The 16,367-nt window shown below is 41.3% G+C and overlaps 7 protein-coding genes across 7 annotated transcripts; 3 read left to right on the forward strand and 4 right to left on the reverse strand.

Annotated features, from left to right (window-relative positions):
• Positions 1–282: 282 nt before the first annotated feature.
• On the forward strand, positions 283–1,190 carry BCR41DRAFT_357811 (Tctex-1). Its single transcript, XM_022024963.1, has 5 exons — positions 283–333; positions 439–483; positions 604–727; positions 826–903; positions 1,000–1,190. Exons 1-5 carry the CDS (start codon positions 319–321, stop codon positions 1,068–1,070), a joined length of 333 nt encoding a protein of 110 aa, XP_021879252.1. The 5' UTR covers positions 283–318; the 3' UTR covers positions 1,071–1,190.
• Positions 1,191–1,251: 61 nt separating this feature from the next.
• Positions 1,252–3,179, reverse strand: BCR41DRAFT_357812 (hypothetical protein; the record flags this gene model as incomplete). Its single annotated transcript, XM_022024964.1, has 4 exons — positions 2,882–3,179; positions 2,387–2,676; positions 2,050–2,278; positions 1,252–1,924 (listed from the first exon to the last, which is right to left on the reverse strand). Coding segments are annotated over exons 1-4 (1,225 nt in total), but the record flags the coding sequence as incomplete, so codon positions are not given.
• Positions 3,180–3,366: 187 nt separating this feature from the next.
• Positions 3,367–5,992, reverse strand: BCR41DRAFT_338940 (HSF-type DNA-binding-domain-containing protein). Its single transcript, XM_022022132.1, has 5 exons — positions 5,411–5,992; positions 5,271–5,335; positions 4,461–5,159; positions 3,895–4,380; positions 3,367–3,785 (listed from the first exon to the last, which is right to left on the reverse strand). Exons 1-5 carry the CDS (start codon positions 5,638–5,640, stop codon positions 3,466–3,468), a joined length of 1,800 nt encoding a protein of 599 aa, XP_021879254.1. The 5' UTR covers positions 5,641–5,992; the 3' UTR covers positions 3,367–3,465.
• Positions 5,993–6,075: 83 nt separating this feature from the next.
• BCR41DRAFT_325142 (hsp70-like protein) lies at positions 6,076–8,568 on the reverse strand. The gene is made up of 2 exons (XM_022021568.1): positions 8,416–8,568; positions 6,076–8,138 (listed from the first exon to the last, which is right to left on the reverse strand). Exons 1-2 carry the CDS (start codon positions 8,429–8,431, stop codon positions 6,223–6,225), a joined length of 1,932 nt encoding a protein of 643 aa, XP_021879255.1. The 5' UTR covers positions 8,432–8,568; the 3' UTR covers positions 6,076–6,222.
• Positions 8,569–9,306: 738 nt separating this feature from the next.
• Positions 9,307–11,376, forward strand: BCR41DRAFT_388078 (hypothetical protein; the record flags this gene model as incomplete). The annotated part of the gene is made up of 4 exons (XM_022027960.1): positions 9,307–9,357; positions 9,961–9,997; positions 10,239–10,444; positions 10,601–11,376. 4 exons carry the CDS (start codon positions 9,307–9,309, stop codon positions 11,228–11,230), a joined length of 924 nt encoding a protein of 307 aa, XP_021879256.1. The 3' UTR covers positions 11,231–11,376.
• A 139-nt stretch (positions 11,377–11,515) lies between these two features.
• BCR41DRAFT_357819 (hypothetical protein) lies at positions 11,516–14,354 on the forward strand. Its single transcript, XM_022024965.1, has 8 exons — positions 11,516–11,829; positions 11,977–12,052; positions 12,473–13,064; positions 13,176–13,251; positions 13,334–13,478; positions 13,576–13,716; positions 13,806–13,952; positions 14,055–14,354. Exons 1-8 carry the CDS (start codon positions 11,562–11,564, stop codon positions 14,122–14,124), a joined length of 1,515 nt encoding a protein of 504 aa, XP_021879257.1. The 5' UTR covers positions 11,516–11,561; the 3' UTR covers positions 14,125–14,354.
• An 82-nt stretch (positions 14,355–14,436) lies between these two features.
• BCR41DRAFT_357822 (hypothetical protein) lies at positions 14,437–15,335 on the reverse strand (the record flags this gene model as incomplete). The annotated part of the gene is made up of 1 exon (XM_022024966.1): positions 14,437–15,335. A coding segment is annotated over exon 1 (803 nt), but the record flags the coding sequence as incomplete, so codon positions are not given.
• Between the last annotated feature and the right edge of the window lie 1,032 nt (positions 15,336–16,367).

A 16,367-nucleotide genomic window follows, 5' to 3' on the forward strand; every position in this document is an offset into this window, starting at 1 on the left:
TTTTTTTTTTTTTTTTCTTCTTTTCTTTTTTCTTTTATTGACATTTTTAAAGAACTAGAACAAAGATTAATAAACTTGATGGCGACAATGAAAAAATGCTTGTGAAAAAAAAAAAAAAAAAAAAAAAAAGTTTTAAGATTGGTCAAGGTGACAGATATGCATGTGTCTATCTATCTCTGTGTTGAATCTCTCTGATCAGTTGGGGGGTAAAACATATTCAATTGACATCTAAAAATATAAATATAAAAACAACGGCGGCTAGTCTCGTGCTTCTCACGCGCACATCCTTCTTAACACATCTCTTCATTTTTAAACGACATGGCACAAGACGAAGTATGCAAACACATCACAACCGTTGTCTTTAATCAATGTCAAAAGGTCGTTTTAATGCTCCTCCACATCTTTCAGTTGCTCATTCAGTGCATTATGTCTAAATAGAAGAACAAATTCGATATCAAAGCAGCAACGGTGATCCTTGAGGATGTAAGCTTTATAAATAAAATAGCCGCCAGACGGTGCCATGAGCGCATGCTCTATTGACTATGTATGTTTATTCCAAGTTTTAAACTAATATATATAAACTTGGATTCAATGTGTTTGTAGGTCGTTAAAAAAACTCTCAAGGATGCAGAATACCGTCCCGACTTAGTTCCCGAATGGCAAGCTACCATTTATCGAGAGGCCATTTCCCGATTGACACAACTCAAAGGCACCTTCAAGTACATCGGTAAAATCTTCAACTTTTTAATTTAATTTTTAATTTTGCTTTATTTTGCTGCGACTACTCTCTAATTATTATTACCATTATTATAATGGATGAAAAAGTAACAAGTACCATACTCGAGTCTGTTGGAGCAGGTGTTCATATTTCTTCAACGAGTCTATGGGATGCAGAGTGTGACGGTAACAATTCAGAACATTGTATTTCTATGTCCTTATAAACAAAGATTTTACAGGTTTTTCTTTCTTTAATGAGTTAACTCCTGTTTTCAATATTAGGTTCCGCTGTTTATCGCTTTGAGAACAAGACATTGATTGCCTTTGTGTACGCGTTCGGGTTGTCAGTGTAGATAAAGGCATCGTCAAGTATATATTTTACAATTATTAACGTCAAAACTGATGGGCTCAAAATAATAATAATAATAATAATAATTAAGCAATGAAGATACAAGGAATAAAACCAATCGCGCAAAAAAAAAAAAAAAAAAAAAAAACAGAAAGATAATCAGAGATCAGAAAACAAATTCCTTTGGCTAAATAAATAAATATATAAAAAAAAAAATAAAAAAAAAGTCGGCAGCTTAGACTACGACTTGGCGTTGAGCCTGTTCCAACGCTCTAATCTTCTCCAAAAATGATCTGACATTGCCCTCGTTCACTCCTTTAAGATTATGTAGCTGCTGCCTTTGAATGGCATGCTGGCCTTGTTGGTTGGTATTTTCATGACTATGCTGCTGTTCGCCACCACTCTCAAATTCATTATCGCCGTCCAAATCCATATGATCGCCATCTAAATGACTCGCTATTGTTTTGTACGATGAAGCATAACCCCCTGGGCCACTTTCATTTCCAGAACCAGCTCCAGAGGACGGTAATGACGGAAGCGATTGTCTCCTTAGTAGTTCCTGCGGCTCTGGTCGTGGCAACGACAGTTTCTTTACAATATCGACGGCTAGGATACTCATGTCTCGTAGCTGACTTTTTCGGAATTGTATCTCGTCCAGGCTTGTCTTTAAATCTTGGCGACTCATTTGGAGTTGATGATCTAATTCCTGTAAACGCCATGTGGCTCGACCGTTTGCATCTGTTAGTTCTTGGAGAGCCCGATGAATATCACTCGCCATTTTATCGCGTGCTTGATGTTGTGTCTTGAACTCTGCTGTGAAAGGTGAATAGGGCCATTTGAATGTTTCTAGCGGGTGGTCTTTAGTGTTGGATTAAAAAATAAAAATAAAAAAATAAAAAAAAATAGTAGAAAATCATCGTTTTGTTAATATGTTGACTGACGGAAAAAATCTAAAAAAAATAAAATAAAAATAAAAAAAATACCTAAATCAATCGGATTGTTTTGGAAGCCAAATCGTCCGACTATCGGACGTGGTACCTGTGCGGCTGCTACGGCTGCTGCCTTCTTGGTTACTTTAGGAACCTTGGGTGTTTTTGTTGCTGATTTGGTTCCAGCTTCCTTTCCCGTAGCAGGAGTCCTTTTTTTGTATTTAGTTCCTTTCTTGGGACCCTTCTTCTTTTTCACGACCTCTTCCGATGCAACAATAGCAGGCTGGAGAGAGAGATATATATTTAAACATTAATATTATCAAAATACGTTAATACGTAGAATTTGCCCACATGTTTCACAAAAAAAGTGAATTGTTTTTCGTAAACATACAGTGGCCCCTGTCGCTGCTGCGAGCTGTGCTGTCGACATCTCAGTAACATCTTCTGTTGCTGTAGTAGCAATCGATTGCGATGGCTCCTTTGTTTGTGTCAATGGTCCCTTTCCTTTTACTTCTCTTCCTCTTCCACCCTCTGTCGCAGCACTCTTTTTGCGTCCCTTTTTTGAGGGTCTTGAACACGCTTCCGTCGATGTTAGCTTCGAAGTACTACTGCCTTGCTTTTGACCGTCATCATCACCACTCTCCTCCATTGCTTCATCCGTTTCAGATCCATTATTATCATCTACAGGCGAGAGTAATAGTTTTGTGTGTGTGTTGTATGTTAGTTCCTGTATCGTATATTTGACCAACTCTAAAGCCAAAGCTTTAACCCAAAACAAGGGAAAGCTCAGTCAAGTACCGACTGATAAAGGTATAACCGGAATCGCCGAATAATACAAAAATAAAAGGAACGAATAATAATATGAACTAATTGTGGCACCTCCTACCAGAGCTTGGTTCACTCGTTGGCTCAAAGTCGAGGTCTTCTGCAGAGTCTGAGTCTGAATCATACTGCATCGACATGAAGGACGCCATGACAAGATGTTAACTGTTCTCTGGAGAAAGCTGTTTCGCTGATGTTGTTATGAAGATGATATTTAAACGATGGATGGGGAGGGAAGGGAGGGAGAAGCGAGGCAGGATGTATGATGAAAAATTGAATATGCTTTTGAATGCAAGCACGCGTAGATGCAAAAAGGGCGTTTGTTGGGTAGATTCAAGTGAAAAGTCGTAGGTTGGTCCACTCCCTTATTGCTTGCAAATCGAATAATTGACCCCGCGTTTGGGTATACCATAAACAAGCCACGCAGTGTTCATTAGAAACTAATTTAAGCTCAAAGAAAAAAAGCATAGAAACTCTATTCATACAATCATATCTCATTGACTATACTTGAGGCATTTATTGTCATCATTATTATTACTGTAATTAGTACCAGTACATATGCCTTTAATGGGAAGCAGAAAAGAGAAAAATGTATTCTATGCAGTGTTACATCTAAACGTAATATATCATCTAAATTCCGCAGGCTAATTAAGGCTTCGTAACAGCCGTAGACAATTTTTCAGAAACAGGATAAGCAGAGGATAGAGGAGAAGTTGCAGCTGAGACAGCAAATGATGTAAGATTCGATGTGGGTGGTGCTTTTAATGAGTCGGCATCAACTGTGTTAGGCGTGGGCATGGTCTGCTCCGATGAGAGATGCTGGTGATCAAATGCTGGTGTGATAAAGTCTAGGTCGTCTTGGTTCGAATGGATTAACTCATTCATGATACCATTTTCATTTCCTATTGGGACTTGATGTGGGATACCGCTTTCACTAATATTACTCAGGTCTCCGTACGCAGCGGAGACTATGTAAATTATTAATATGAATAATGATAGCCACCTCTATAAGTTTCAGTCCTTCTTAGCTATCTCAAAAGGATAAATGCATTTATGTTGTGTGAGAGGATGGCTTACCGAATTCAGGGTTATTCAGGTAATCACTGTCAAAGTTAAAATCATTCATATCCAATCCGTGGGCTTCGAGAGCCTCGATACTGCGCTGCAACTGTTCCATTTCCTTTGCAATCCTTTCAATATCTCTTACAACATTAGCTCCTGCGGGTGTTTGAGTAAAGGATTGGGGTAAAGGAGTCATGGTTGCTTCCCTTGCATTTGCCATTGATATTGATCGAAGTAAGTCTTGCTGTGCAGGATTGATCTCATTTGGAAGAGGTCCAGCTGGGATCTTCAGACTTGAGGGATCGAACTTAAAAGGTTGACTAGTAGGGTAATCTGGCAGACTTACAGTGGTATCAGGCGTTACCGGCTCTGTTTTATTTAAAGATTTAGGTTTTGAAGTGGTAGTCTCCGGACTAGAGGTCGATATGGACGCCAAAGTCGAACTGGAAATGGATGACACAGGAGGAGTTTGGCTCATATCGGCAAGTAAAGCTAATGTTGCTAGTTACCAGTAAAAAAATATGAATAAGACGGCAGAAAAGGGTTTGAAGTAGAGGCAGAGACAGAGATATTCAACTTACCAGGAGTTACTTCATTTAAACTGGGGGCCGAACTCATACTGGTTGATGATGGAGCAGGGCTTGTGTCTTGCTCCGTCGTTGATGCACGCTTGCGTTTGACACCTAATGTCTTTGCTATCTCATCATATTCTCCATGGTCTTCGCTATTTTCACTACTAACATCGCCGCCGAAAGTGTCGTCCTGGTCTCCTTCAATAATCGCCAATCTAGGTTTCTTATTAGGAACAATTGATCTCTTGTTATCTCCTGAAAACACACTGGCCAAAAATCGTAGGATTTTGTCAATCGTCTCCTGTTGACACCGATGTCTTTCTCTTGCAGATATAGACTCTTGCCAAAGCGATAGATGGTCCCTCTCGATTTTCTTAAGATCTGCTGAGATGGCTTGCTGGTGTTTTTTGATGGCTGAAACTTCTTGTAGTATATGTGAAAGATCCAATGTAAGAGCATCCTTATCTTCGTTCCCGTTTGAAGCTTTTTTACGCGAGACTAAGCAAAGCAGATCGGGCTGATTCTTCTGAAAATGAGGGTTGCTAAACTCCAATTGCTCTGAGCTTGAGTCCGGAAGAAGAACACCTTGCTGTAGATGGGGTACTTTATGAAACCCATACATGTTAAGCTGCCGGACAAACGATGGAAGCTTATTATGTTTGAAGAATTTTGGTAACAATTCGTTCGCAAAATCCACATGCTTGAGTACTATTCAGGGGCATTTCAATACCAGCGGATACGTGTTAAGATTGAGAATATCCAACGGGATGAAATTGATTCTATGTATGATGTCGCTCAGAGGTATTTATGTTAACATACCAATAAAAGACTGTCCGTCATCAGACCACTTGATCAAGTCGTTTGATGCCTCATCGCTAACCATTCTATAGAATTTACAAAGCTTGATATTAGCTGCTGCGGCTTATGCAGCGAGCAAATGTATACTCATTTGTGCTTACTTGTAAAGTTTCGTTAAAAAGGCTGCAACATTCCCTCGAGCTGTGCTGGAAGGTCTAGGGAGCTGTTTCATTGTTGGGGCAGATGTAGATTCTCCAGTATCTGATGTTACTGAGGGTAAGTCAGCTTTAGGCACTTTACCACTCAAACCTTGGCCTTGGGTTGTATTAGCCCCACGTGCGTTGGAAGACGAGGCTTGTAGCAACTCCAAGTTTTGGTCAATATTATTCATTGAAGCTTTATTATTGCTCACAGCCAGAGAATTGAGGAAAGATATTTTTTTACTCAAATTTACACAGGAGAGCGTCAATACCGGTGATTAAGTTAAGAATAATGCAACTGTCAATGAAATAAGAATGTGTAATTGAGGAAATGAAAGGCGAAGTAAATTACAGAGTAGTTTGGGGCCTTATAATGAGGCAAGATTCAGCAGGAAAGAAAGAAAAAGCGAAATATATAAGTCTGCAGTTTCTACAAGGAATCAATAGGATCAAGTTGAATGAATCTGGGGTAATGCAAGACACAGGGATACAAAAGAAACCGACCCCAATCCCCAACCTCAAAACTATGACCATGTTATGCACCAGAGTTTTATGTGGCTGTCATTTTATTTAGTGGCAAATATTACAAGAACACAGTTTTTTATTATTATGTACAAACGTCAATTGCTCGCAATAACTGGTTTTTTTTTTTTTTTGCTTTCGAAAATTGATTTGCAGTGTCTCTTGTTGCTATGGCAAATGATGAAGGGGGAAAAATATACAGGCGAATGAATATGAATTATTGTATCTCGTGGAGAATAGGGTTGTCTCTTTTAATCAACCTCCTCGATCGTTGGCTCAGAGCCGCCCTCACCAGGGAAGCCACCAGGAGCACCGCCAGCAGCACCTGGAGCTGGTCCACCAGCAGCGCCATAGATCTTCATCATGATGGGGTTAGAGATCTCCTCAAGATGCTTCTGCTTGGCCTCAAACTCTTCCTTTTCTGCTTCCTGGTTACCATCCAGCCAGCTAATAACCTCTTGGCAAGCATCCTCGAGTTTCTTCTTGTCAGCGGCATCGAGCTTACCGCCGACCTTCTCGTCATTCAATGAGTTCTTGATATTGAATGCAAAAGACTCGAGTCCATTCTTAGCCTGAATACGTGAAGCAGCGGCCTCATCCTCGGCCTTGTACTTCTCGGCCTCTGCAACCATGCGCTCAATATCCTCCTTGGACAAGCGACCCTTATCGTTGGTAATGGTGATCTTGTTTGCACGTCCAGTGGATTTCTCAGCAGCAGAGACGTTCAAAATACCGTTGGCATCAATATCGAAAACGACCTCGATCTGAGGAACACCACGAGGTGCGGGAGGAATACCTGTGAGCTCGAACTTGCCGAGCAAGTTATTATCTTTGGTGCGAGCACGCTCACCTTCATAGACTTGAATCAAAACGCCAGGCTGGTTATCAGCATAGGTAGAGAATGTCTCTGATTTCTTAGTGGGAACAGTGGTATTACGTTTGATAAGGGCAGTCATGACACCTCCTGCGGTCTCAATACCAAGAGACAGAGGAGCGACATCGAGCAGGAGAAGGTCCTGGGTCTTCTCGGAAGTATCGCCGGTCAAAATCGCAGCCTGGACAGCGGCACCATAGGCAACGGCTTCATCTGGGTTGATAGACTTGTTGGGCTCCTTACCGTTGAAGAAGTCAGAGACCATCTTTTGGATCTTGGGGATACGGGTGGAACCACCGACAAGGACAATCTCGTCAACAGCGCCTTTATCGATCTTAGAATCGCGAAGAACCTTCTCAACGGGCTCCATGGTGTTGCGGAAGAGATCCTGGTTGAGCTCCTCGAAACGAGCACGGGTCAAGGAAGTATAGAAATCAATACCCTCAAAGAGGGAGTCAATCTCAATGGAAGTTTGAGCAGAGGATGACAGGGAACGCTTAGCACGTTCACAGGCAGTACGAAGACGACGGAGAGCACGAGGGTTGGAAGAGAGGTCCTTCTTGTGCTTGCGCTTGAATTCCTGGACGAAGTGGTTGACAAGACGGTTATCGAAATCTTCTCCTCCCAAATGGGTGTCACCGGCAGTGGCCTTGACCTCGAAGATACCGTCCTCAATAGTAAGAAGGGACACATCGAACGTACCACCACCGAGATCAAAGATGAGAACGTTCTTCTCGCCTGCTGTCTTCTTGTCCAAACCATAGGCGATGGCAGCTGCGGTGGGTTCGTTGATGATACGGAGAATGTTCATTCCAGCAATCATACCAGCGTCTTTTGTGGCCTGACGCTGAGAGTCATTAAAGTATGCAGGGACGGTGACGACAGCATTGGTGACGGTAGTACCAAGGTAAGCCTCTGCAGTCTCACGCATCTTGGTCAAGACCATGGATGAAATCTCCTCTGGGGTAAATTCCTTCTTCTCTCCTTTGTATTCAACTTGAATATAAGGCTTGGTAGCCTTTTCGATGACCTTAAAAGGCCAATGTTTCATATCAGATTGGACATCTTTATCGTCGAAGCGGCGACCGATCAAGCGCTTGGCGTCGAACACAGTGTTGGTCGGGTTCATTGCTACTTGATTCTTGGCAGCATCTCCGATGAGACGCTCAGTGTCAGTGAAGGCAACATAGGAGGGGGTTGTGCGGTTACCCTGGTCATTGGCGATGATCTCAACACGGTCGTTCTGCCAAACAGCTACACAAGAGTAAGTAGTTCCGAGATCGATACCGACGGCTATTAAATAAAAGGTAAAACGATAAAGGTGGTTAGAAGCTATCCCCAAAGTATAAATGATATAAACGTGATAAGGGAAGGATCGAAGTACAGTCCCATTTGGAATTGGTTCAGAATGCCTGCATAGAGTTTTCTGAGCCCAGTGTTTCCACATTTATGAAGAGCGGAGGTGCAAAATGAAAAAGGGAACACAACCGGTATCCAAAAGAGCAGGTCTTCATTGGAGAGGTAGGGAGGAAAGGAATGGAGGATGTCAGGATAGAGGGTTTATACATACCTTTTCCTTCTGGCATTGTTATTATTTCTTTGGTTCTGTTATAGGTGTATGAATGGACTTGATGTTTGTTATGAGAAAAGTAGAGAGCGAGATAGTCTTTTGTACAGAAAAGTCGAGTGCTTATGCGTGTGGATGCGAATGGAGTGTGAGAAACGATAAAGAAAAAGAAACGATGTGCGTTTGGGCCATTTTTATACGCACAAGACGGGGCATATTTTTCCATCACCTTCCATGTGCAAATATGCAGAGAATGACATCAAACTATCACCAACATTTCCAGCAAAATCTCGCGTCTTCCACAATTGCACGATCAAAACAGACTGGTCTGCCAGACATTTGCCTTTTTTAGACAGCATAATCTTATTCAAATATATAGAATAAATTGAATAAATGACGCTCTTTCATTTTACGATAAATGAAGAACCCAAATTAGCAAAATCGAGACGTTTCTGGCAATTACTCTCCCGTTTGCTTTTTATTTTATTTTTACATTAAATGTCTCGTTTACAAAATTATCTGGTGAGTTCTTGAAGGATCGGATTTTTTTTGGTTCTACACTTTTTATACACAGACACACAGACACAAAACAGCACGAAACGGGGTTGCTTGAAAAGTGAACCCTCTCTTCCATTTATGCAAGACCAAAAAAAAAAAAAAAAAAGATTAGCGTTTTCCTTTCTTAAAACATTACATGAACCTTACCCTTCATCACTCATGATTCTTCAAGATTGGCATCCTTCTTCAGTGGCAATGTTTTTTTTTTTTTATTAAAACGATCTATGGAATCGTATAAAATTTATTCACGTATGGTATACTACAAATAGATAGTCTTAATCACTAGAGTTTAATAAAGTGTTTGTTTTAAACGCGCCGTTATGATTAGTAATCAGTATGCAATATCCTAGCAAAGAGCCTATTGTTATCGCGGTTACAAAGGATCAAGTAAGATGCCAAAACCTCACCATCTCGGCATAAGGATCATGATAGCAACCCCTGTTAATCATTTCTACAATTATTCTCGACCCTTATACCAAAGCAGTTGGTGATATGGTCGTAAAGCCAAATTCTCTTTCATATCCACAGTAAAGCATCAACCCTTTTATTATCTTCTGCCCTTTTATCATGAGAGCCTATTCAAACTGTGTTACTTTGCTCCAGATAAAGATTTGCAACCAAGAGCAGAAACAATACAAAATATACAGAGGGTCAAGCTTATCGCTCTTTTTGGTTAGTCTTTTCAATTATAAGAATTCTGTTAAGTAAACCATTTATATTTGAAAAGGTCTAATCAAAAAGAGCGACCCTCTGATAATGTATAGTTTGATTTTTAGTCTCGTGAACTTCGTACAAAATTATACGTACATACCATCTTTTCTTGGCGAGAGATGAACCCCTTATTATGAGAATTCGCCGCAGGCATATAGACACTGTTCGCCCTGTGAGCGACTCTCTGTTCATTCCCATTCCAACTTTTGTTTCAACCACTTTTCTTTTCTCCTCATTTTTCTTTATCTCCTAACGTGCTGTTGTAATCTCTTCATGAAGTTCCTTACCGTCGCAACGGCCCTCTTGGCCTTGACTGGTAAGTTAAGAATCCATTACACATCCACACCCACATAGACAAATGTCTGTAGTTTTTCCCCTCTCTGTTTCCAACATCAAATTTATGGTCATGACCATAGCATTCGGTTACAGAGACATCTGTTAAAACAATGAGAAAAAGAACAATAATAATAATAATAATGTTGTGCTTCGCCATGGCTTTTATTCGATGTGTGCATAACAACTATAACTCCGCTTCTGCGCTTCCTATCACTGAATAGCCTTTGTCACCGCACAAGAGGTCGACAAGAGATTGGTCGATATCTCTGAAACTGAATTAGAGGTCAAGGAGATCCATGACAAATCTGGTGTGGACACTTTTGTTGTCACTGTCCAGCGAACCGACGATCTTTTGGCCGACGACGGCACTTTCCTTGCCGAGCGTATCATGGCCGTTGCTTTCAACTTCGATGTTCAAAACCATGAGGTATGTCTATCAAATTATACCCTGTCCAAATGAGCACAGCCCAACCTTTGCTCTTTTATTTTCATTACGAGATGAAACACAGCAACGTCCTGCATTTTACCTTCATCGACTCATACAATTCTATTTCTACTCTTTTATTTTTTACCATTTAACCAGGTTCTACTCAACAATGTCCCTGTATGCATGGAGTCTCAGTATAAACCTGAAGAACCCATTACGGTTACTGTAGAGGTTGAGGCTGGTGTCATCGTTGGCCCAGCCTTGGATCCCGAGACCAAGGCTGAGGATCTGATGAATGCCTTCGATCGCGGTCTGGTGACCGTTCAAGTGACTGCCTCGACCGAATATGTTACTGCTGATGATGGATCCATTATCCGTCGTGTTACTCTCCAGGAGAGAATTGTTGAGGTGAACGGCCACGAGATTACTCAGACTGACCTTGCTCAGCAGATCATTGAGATCATGCCTGATGGTACTCTCGGCAACTACACTCCTATTACCTTCGGCCGGAAACCCGCTGAAGGAAGCTTCGAGGATGCCATGGAGTCCATCGATGACTGGTTCCGCACGCTCGACTGGCTCGCATTGACCTGCATCGGTATTATTGCCATGTCCTTTTTTGTTGTTTCAGCTACTACCCTTCGTCTGTTCCTTCGTCTGTTGAGTCTGAAGCGTCGTGCAGCACGTTATGCCAAGATCCAGCAAGAGGAGACTTCCGAAGACTATGTCCAGGTTGCAATTGTCGATGACAAGGTGGATGACGAAAAGAAGGCTTTAGCTAACTAAGCATGTCTCGTCTGCTAAAAAAGAAAGCAATGATTTCTTCGTCTTTGTGCCACATAGTTTTCTATCACCCTCATGTCCCTCCCGACCTTGCTTGGTCTGTGTGTAAAAAAAAAAAATGAAATAAAAATATTTATATCTGTACAAATACATATTTTCACTTTCAGTGCAATCTGCAAACAAGGAAGATGGAGATTTCAGGTCATGTGGGACAAAGGATCCTTGGAATAAAAAATAACATAAAAATATATATAAATACATATTTATAGGTGTTTCTGTGGGGCTGGGCTAAGTATGAGCTTCGTCTTTCCCCTCATTCACCATCACCCCCATCATGTCCACTTCTAAAATGATCGCTGCCACCATTAGACAAGTTGCGTTTAAACAAATTACACCTACATTCACACGGATCACTCAAAACACCCTCTGGTCAAAGTCGTCTTTGTGTAACAGCCATTTACTAATCAACTCGAATCGATTCCTCCATGGAAGAACCAGCGTTACTCGAAAAGCCTTGCTCGCCAGTTCAACAGCGAACCCTCTTCGGCAATATACTACCAACTCACCAATTGTCAACAAGGAGAAAACGAACGTTAATCAGGGTAAGTGCTATTCTAATATATGGAGTAACCTCGCTTTGTTCGATTTTGTCCTTGTTTTCCCTCTACTCTTCCCCCATCCTTCATCTTTCTCTACTTTTAATTAAACAAGTTTCTATGCTCAATCAACCGTTACTCTATGATCCTTAGCTCCAGCCTTGGCTACCGCTACTGTTCAAGAGGAGAATATGAATGAAACTGCTCAAAAAGACAAACATGAAAAGAGGTGCGTATATGTACAAAGCTTGATCTTTTGTATCCTCCAGGCTTGCAGCTTTCATCCATTTTGTTCCTGAAAAAAAAAAAAAAAAAAAAAAAAAAAAAAAAATTGCACGACCCTGATCTGTGCCCACCAACCGTTCTTGATCGTCATTTTCCTTTGTCTTTGAAAATTATCTCTTCATCGGTCAACTGACTATAATGAACAAACGACAAGGGATCCTTATGATGATCACGAATGGCCATTAACAAAGCACACCTTGGTCATCGGCACACCAGGGGTTTGATATCCCTTGATCTGCTATGACATCATTTATGTCAAGTCTCATTCCATGGACAAGTCTGTCGTTGTTTGAGTGTTTTTCCTATCATTACCCACCACTAACAAGATCGGAAGGGGGGCTTTATAATCTATTAATGATAATAGAGTCTCTGAAATTAAGGATGCCAAACTAATTTTTAATCAAGCATTCAAGAATGTGCAGGACGTAGTCGGCCGTGAAAACATGCGATTCCCCAAGGAAATCATTTGGTTGATGGGTGCTCCAGGATCAGGAAAAGGCACCCATACACCCGCCATTTTACGTGCTAGAGGCATCACAAACCCACCTATTTCCATGTCATCACTTCTGTCAACACCTGAATGTAAAGAGCTGATAAACAAAGGCCTCATGATCAGTGACGGGAAGGTAGTCGAGAATTTGTTGAATGCCCTGCTGGATTGTGAGCCAGAAGTGGGTGTACTGGTCGACGGGTTCCCAAGAAGCGAGGTCCAGGTTGAATGCTTGAAGTTGTTTCATGAGAGAATGCATGAGTTACGAAAAGAGTTTAAACATACACCTTTGAAAGACTTCTTCCCCAGACCTACCTTCCGTATCTGCGTGTTATATGTGGACGAAGAAATCTCGGTTAACCGACAATTAATGCGCGGAAAGTTGGTGAAAGAGCACAACGCACAAGTTCTTCGATCTGGCAAGGGTGAAATTAAGGAAGAGCGCGTTACTGACTATGATGAGATGGTAAAATAGTACATTGCCTTTTCATGAAATAATAGCTGCTTTTAAGGTGAAGGGGGGAGGTTTTTTTTTTGTCTAACTCGGTCTTGATTCGTTATTTTCTTGCGCCTATAGCTCATCCGCGCCAGATATCAGATTTTCAAGGACCACTACTCGTGTTTATTGAAGCTCAGCAAAATTTTCCCATTCCGTAAGTGTTGGCATCAAAGCTGAGTGTGTGCGAAAGACGGTTACAAGTTTAATTGTCTAACACCTTTCATTAATATCTATAGACTTGATCAACGCTGTTGGAAGTATTGACAGTGTGATGCGCATTATCCTCAAGGAGTTTGAATATCAATCTTCGTTAGAGCTAGAGCATGACACCTATGAAGCCATTTCACATATCCCTCTTGCCACCAAGATTGGTGTTCATGCGTAAGTAATTTATATATTCAGGGTGTTTTATGGTATCATATTACATTTATTATCAGCTAGCTGATGCTTTATATATATCTCTACCTCCGAACAATAGACGCCAGGATCTAATTAGACGACTGGAGCATTATTGCGAGGCAGAGCCTGAGATCTTTGCTAAAGCTGTCGGCTTTATTGACCAGGAAGTGACTCCTATGGTCGCTCGCCATGCCATCAGTGGGCAGGCACTTGTGAGATCGTAAGGATATATGACTACCTAAGAGGAAATGAATCCAGAGTATGCACACATAAATTAATCTTCTGCAATTTCGTTTTTGCTCTGATCAGTCAAAATCCAATCTTGTCAGACCCCAAGATTGTCGAAATTGTCATTAGCATTCTGTCAGAACGTGGATATGCTGTCACCATGGATGAACGTGTTCATGAGACACCCAAACGAGTGGACCCTGAGACATGGCAGATTATTCTCGATCGGTAAGTAGCGGCAGTAGCACATGTCTCTCTTTTTTTTTTTTTTTTTTTTCCCATTGTCATGTGTATTAACTTTTTTTTTTTTTTTTTTTTTTTGATCTTTAGAACACATGTCTATGCCTTGAACGTTCGCTTCCCTCAACATCACATTCAACCTCTGGAACAAAAGTTTTAGTCGTCTGGAGCGTCTTTTTCTTTTTCTCGGGGCATCATTTGCATTATTTCAATTTCTATTTTAAAGTCTTAGATTTCCAGACAAGAACGTTTATGCCCTATACCTCGAAAGCTAGCCTTTCACTCCTCCTCTCCACTTCATTCTCCTTTTAATGGATACCAACGTGTTCATTTGTAAAACGCGTTAGCCTTTCATATGCCTTCCATTTTTCTTTTTTTTTTTTTTCTGTTTGATGAATATGTATACTATTTGATGAATAGATAATAAAAAAAACACATGATTAAAAAAAAAAAAAAAAAAAAAAAAAAAAAGCTTTTATTTAATCATCGTCTGATCCTTTCGATTTCTTTGCTGTTGTCAGTTGTGACGCATTATCAATGGGCATGTCATTCCTCTTTTTGTTTGTCTGCTGTTGTTCCTTGGGCAGCTCTAAGCAGGCACCATCCACTTCACCAGGATCAGCTTCCATAACCAAATCAACTTCATCCTTCTCGCGCTGTTCCGCCTCCTCGTCATCATCGCCATAGATACCCCCTTTAGGCCTGTATGGATTATCATCTTTCATTTCTACATCCTCTGATGGTGTCGCTACAGGAATAGTTGCGGATGAAATGGATGCACCTTCAAGAGTAGGTGTTACTGTGGTTGAAGCATCGGATGATGATGGATTTGAGTTCTGCTCTTTGCCCTTTGTAATTTCCTTCGTGCTCTGCTCCTGTTCCTGCCCCTGTTCTTGTTCCTGCTCTTGTCCTTGTTGCTGCCGTTGTTGTTGCTTTTTAGTTTGACCCTTCTTGCTGTTATTAGGTTGACCAGGGACTTTTGTCCTCAGCTTGGTATTGACACTTGGGTCTTTGTCCGTCGTCTCTGAGAGGACACCCTGCTGGACTAGACGTTCTGTTAATTTCGTATTGATGGATTCTTGGATAGTGGACAGCGCCTTTGCGAGTGCTTCTAAGTATAGCTCCTTCTTGGTCTGTGCGGAATCGTCAGCAGCACCACTGCCGTCATTGGAGAGAAGAATGGGCGTCTCGAAGGTCAAGGACCCTGAGGTATTTTCAGCCGAATTAGCAGTCCCTGTTGTGGTTTCGGCGCTATAAGTTGCTGTGATACTTGGTACTGAACTCATTGTGAGAGGAGGCTAATGGAGGTGTAGCGATTTTTTTTTTAAACCAATGGCAAAACCTCCATGCTAGTGAGTGTCCTTCTGTGCGGCTTGGACTTCTGTTTGAGAGCTAAACTTTTCTATTTCCCAGAAAAATTCACTCCAATAAAGGATCATGTTATTATTTCCATTCAATATACTCCGAAAAAAACTAGAGAATTCGTTCAGTATTGCTCTAAAACGCTTGAAACCTTCAGGGATGATGCAAAATATGATATTATATGCCTCTAGATGCCTCTAACTATTTAATATCAAGATATAGTGAGCTTCAATGGTGGAGTAACAAAATGCACACGCGTCTTGATAAAGATTTGGAGTATCACTCGATATTTGTCGGGTGCCAAGATCAGTAAGGCTGCCTAACGTATGGTCATGGCAGTATTGGTACTCGACATAAGCTGGCATTTCCGCGCCATTGGGCATTATCATCGGCTTTCTAGTAGCAGCAATTTTCTTGCTGTGCAGCCTTGCTTGATCCTGGGCCATCAGCTCTTTGATTGACCTGAAGTACCTCCTTTTGAAGTATTTCTGAAACGACGACTCAACGAGATCAAAAAACTTGTTTTTATTATTGTTGCCAGGTGGGAACCTTTTATTAAGGTCCCACCATGACCGTCACACAAGGTTCTGACCTTATGAATAAAAATGGAAATGCCAGCTAACAATGGATCCTTCGAACAACTACTGTTGGCATATGCAATATCTGATAAGAGCTGGCGAACAGCAAGGACCCTCTCTCCTTGAAAACTTCACTAACAAACTCGAGCTCGAGTCCTTCGATCTTTTCCTGTGGGATGCCGCTCGCTGGAAAATGCAAGACTTTATCCTGAGAGGCTCGTTCCGGCTCGTCTTTGATATGTTTGAGGGCAAAATTGGCAGCGGCATGAGTGGCATGCTCTCTCGGTGATCAGGACGAATCATTTGTTGTTGTCAGGAATCGATAGCTTCAGCAGACCCATTGTCTCTGTAGTAGCACTGAACAATTTCCTGAACATTCTGGCTTTATGATAGGAAACAAGCATTCAAATAGGCCCTGGGTGACAGTCAATATTTTTTCATGACTTTAAAGACGAAGACTGAA

Source organism: Lobosporangium transversale (genome assembly GCF_002105155.1).
Source record: "Lobosporangium transversale strain NRRL 3116 chromosome Unknown BCR41scaffold_31, whole genome shotgun sequence".
Taxonomy (NCBI): domain Eukaryota; kingdom Fungi; phylum Mortierellomycota; class Mortierellomycetes; order Mortierellales; family Mortierellaceae; genus Lobosporangium; species Lobosporangium transversale.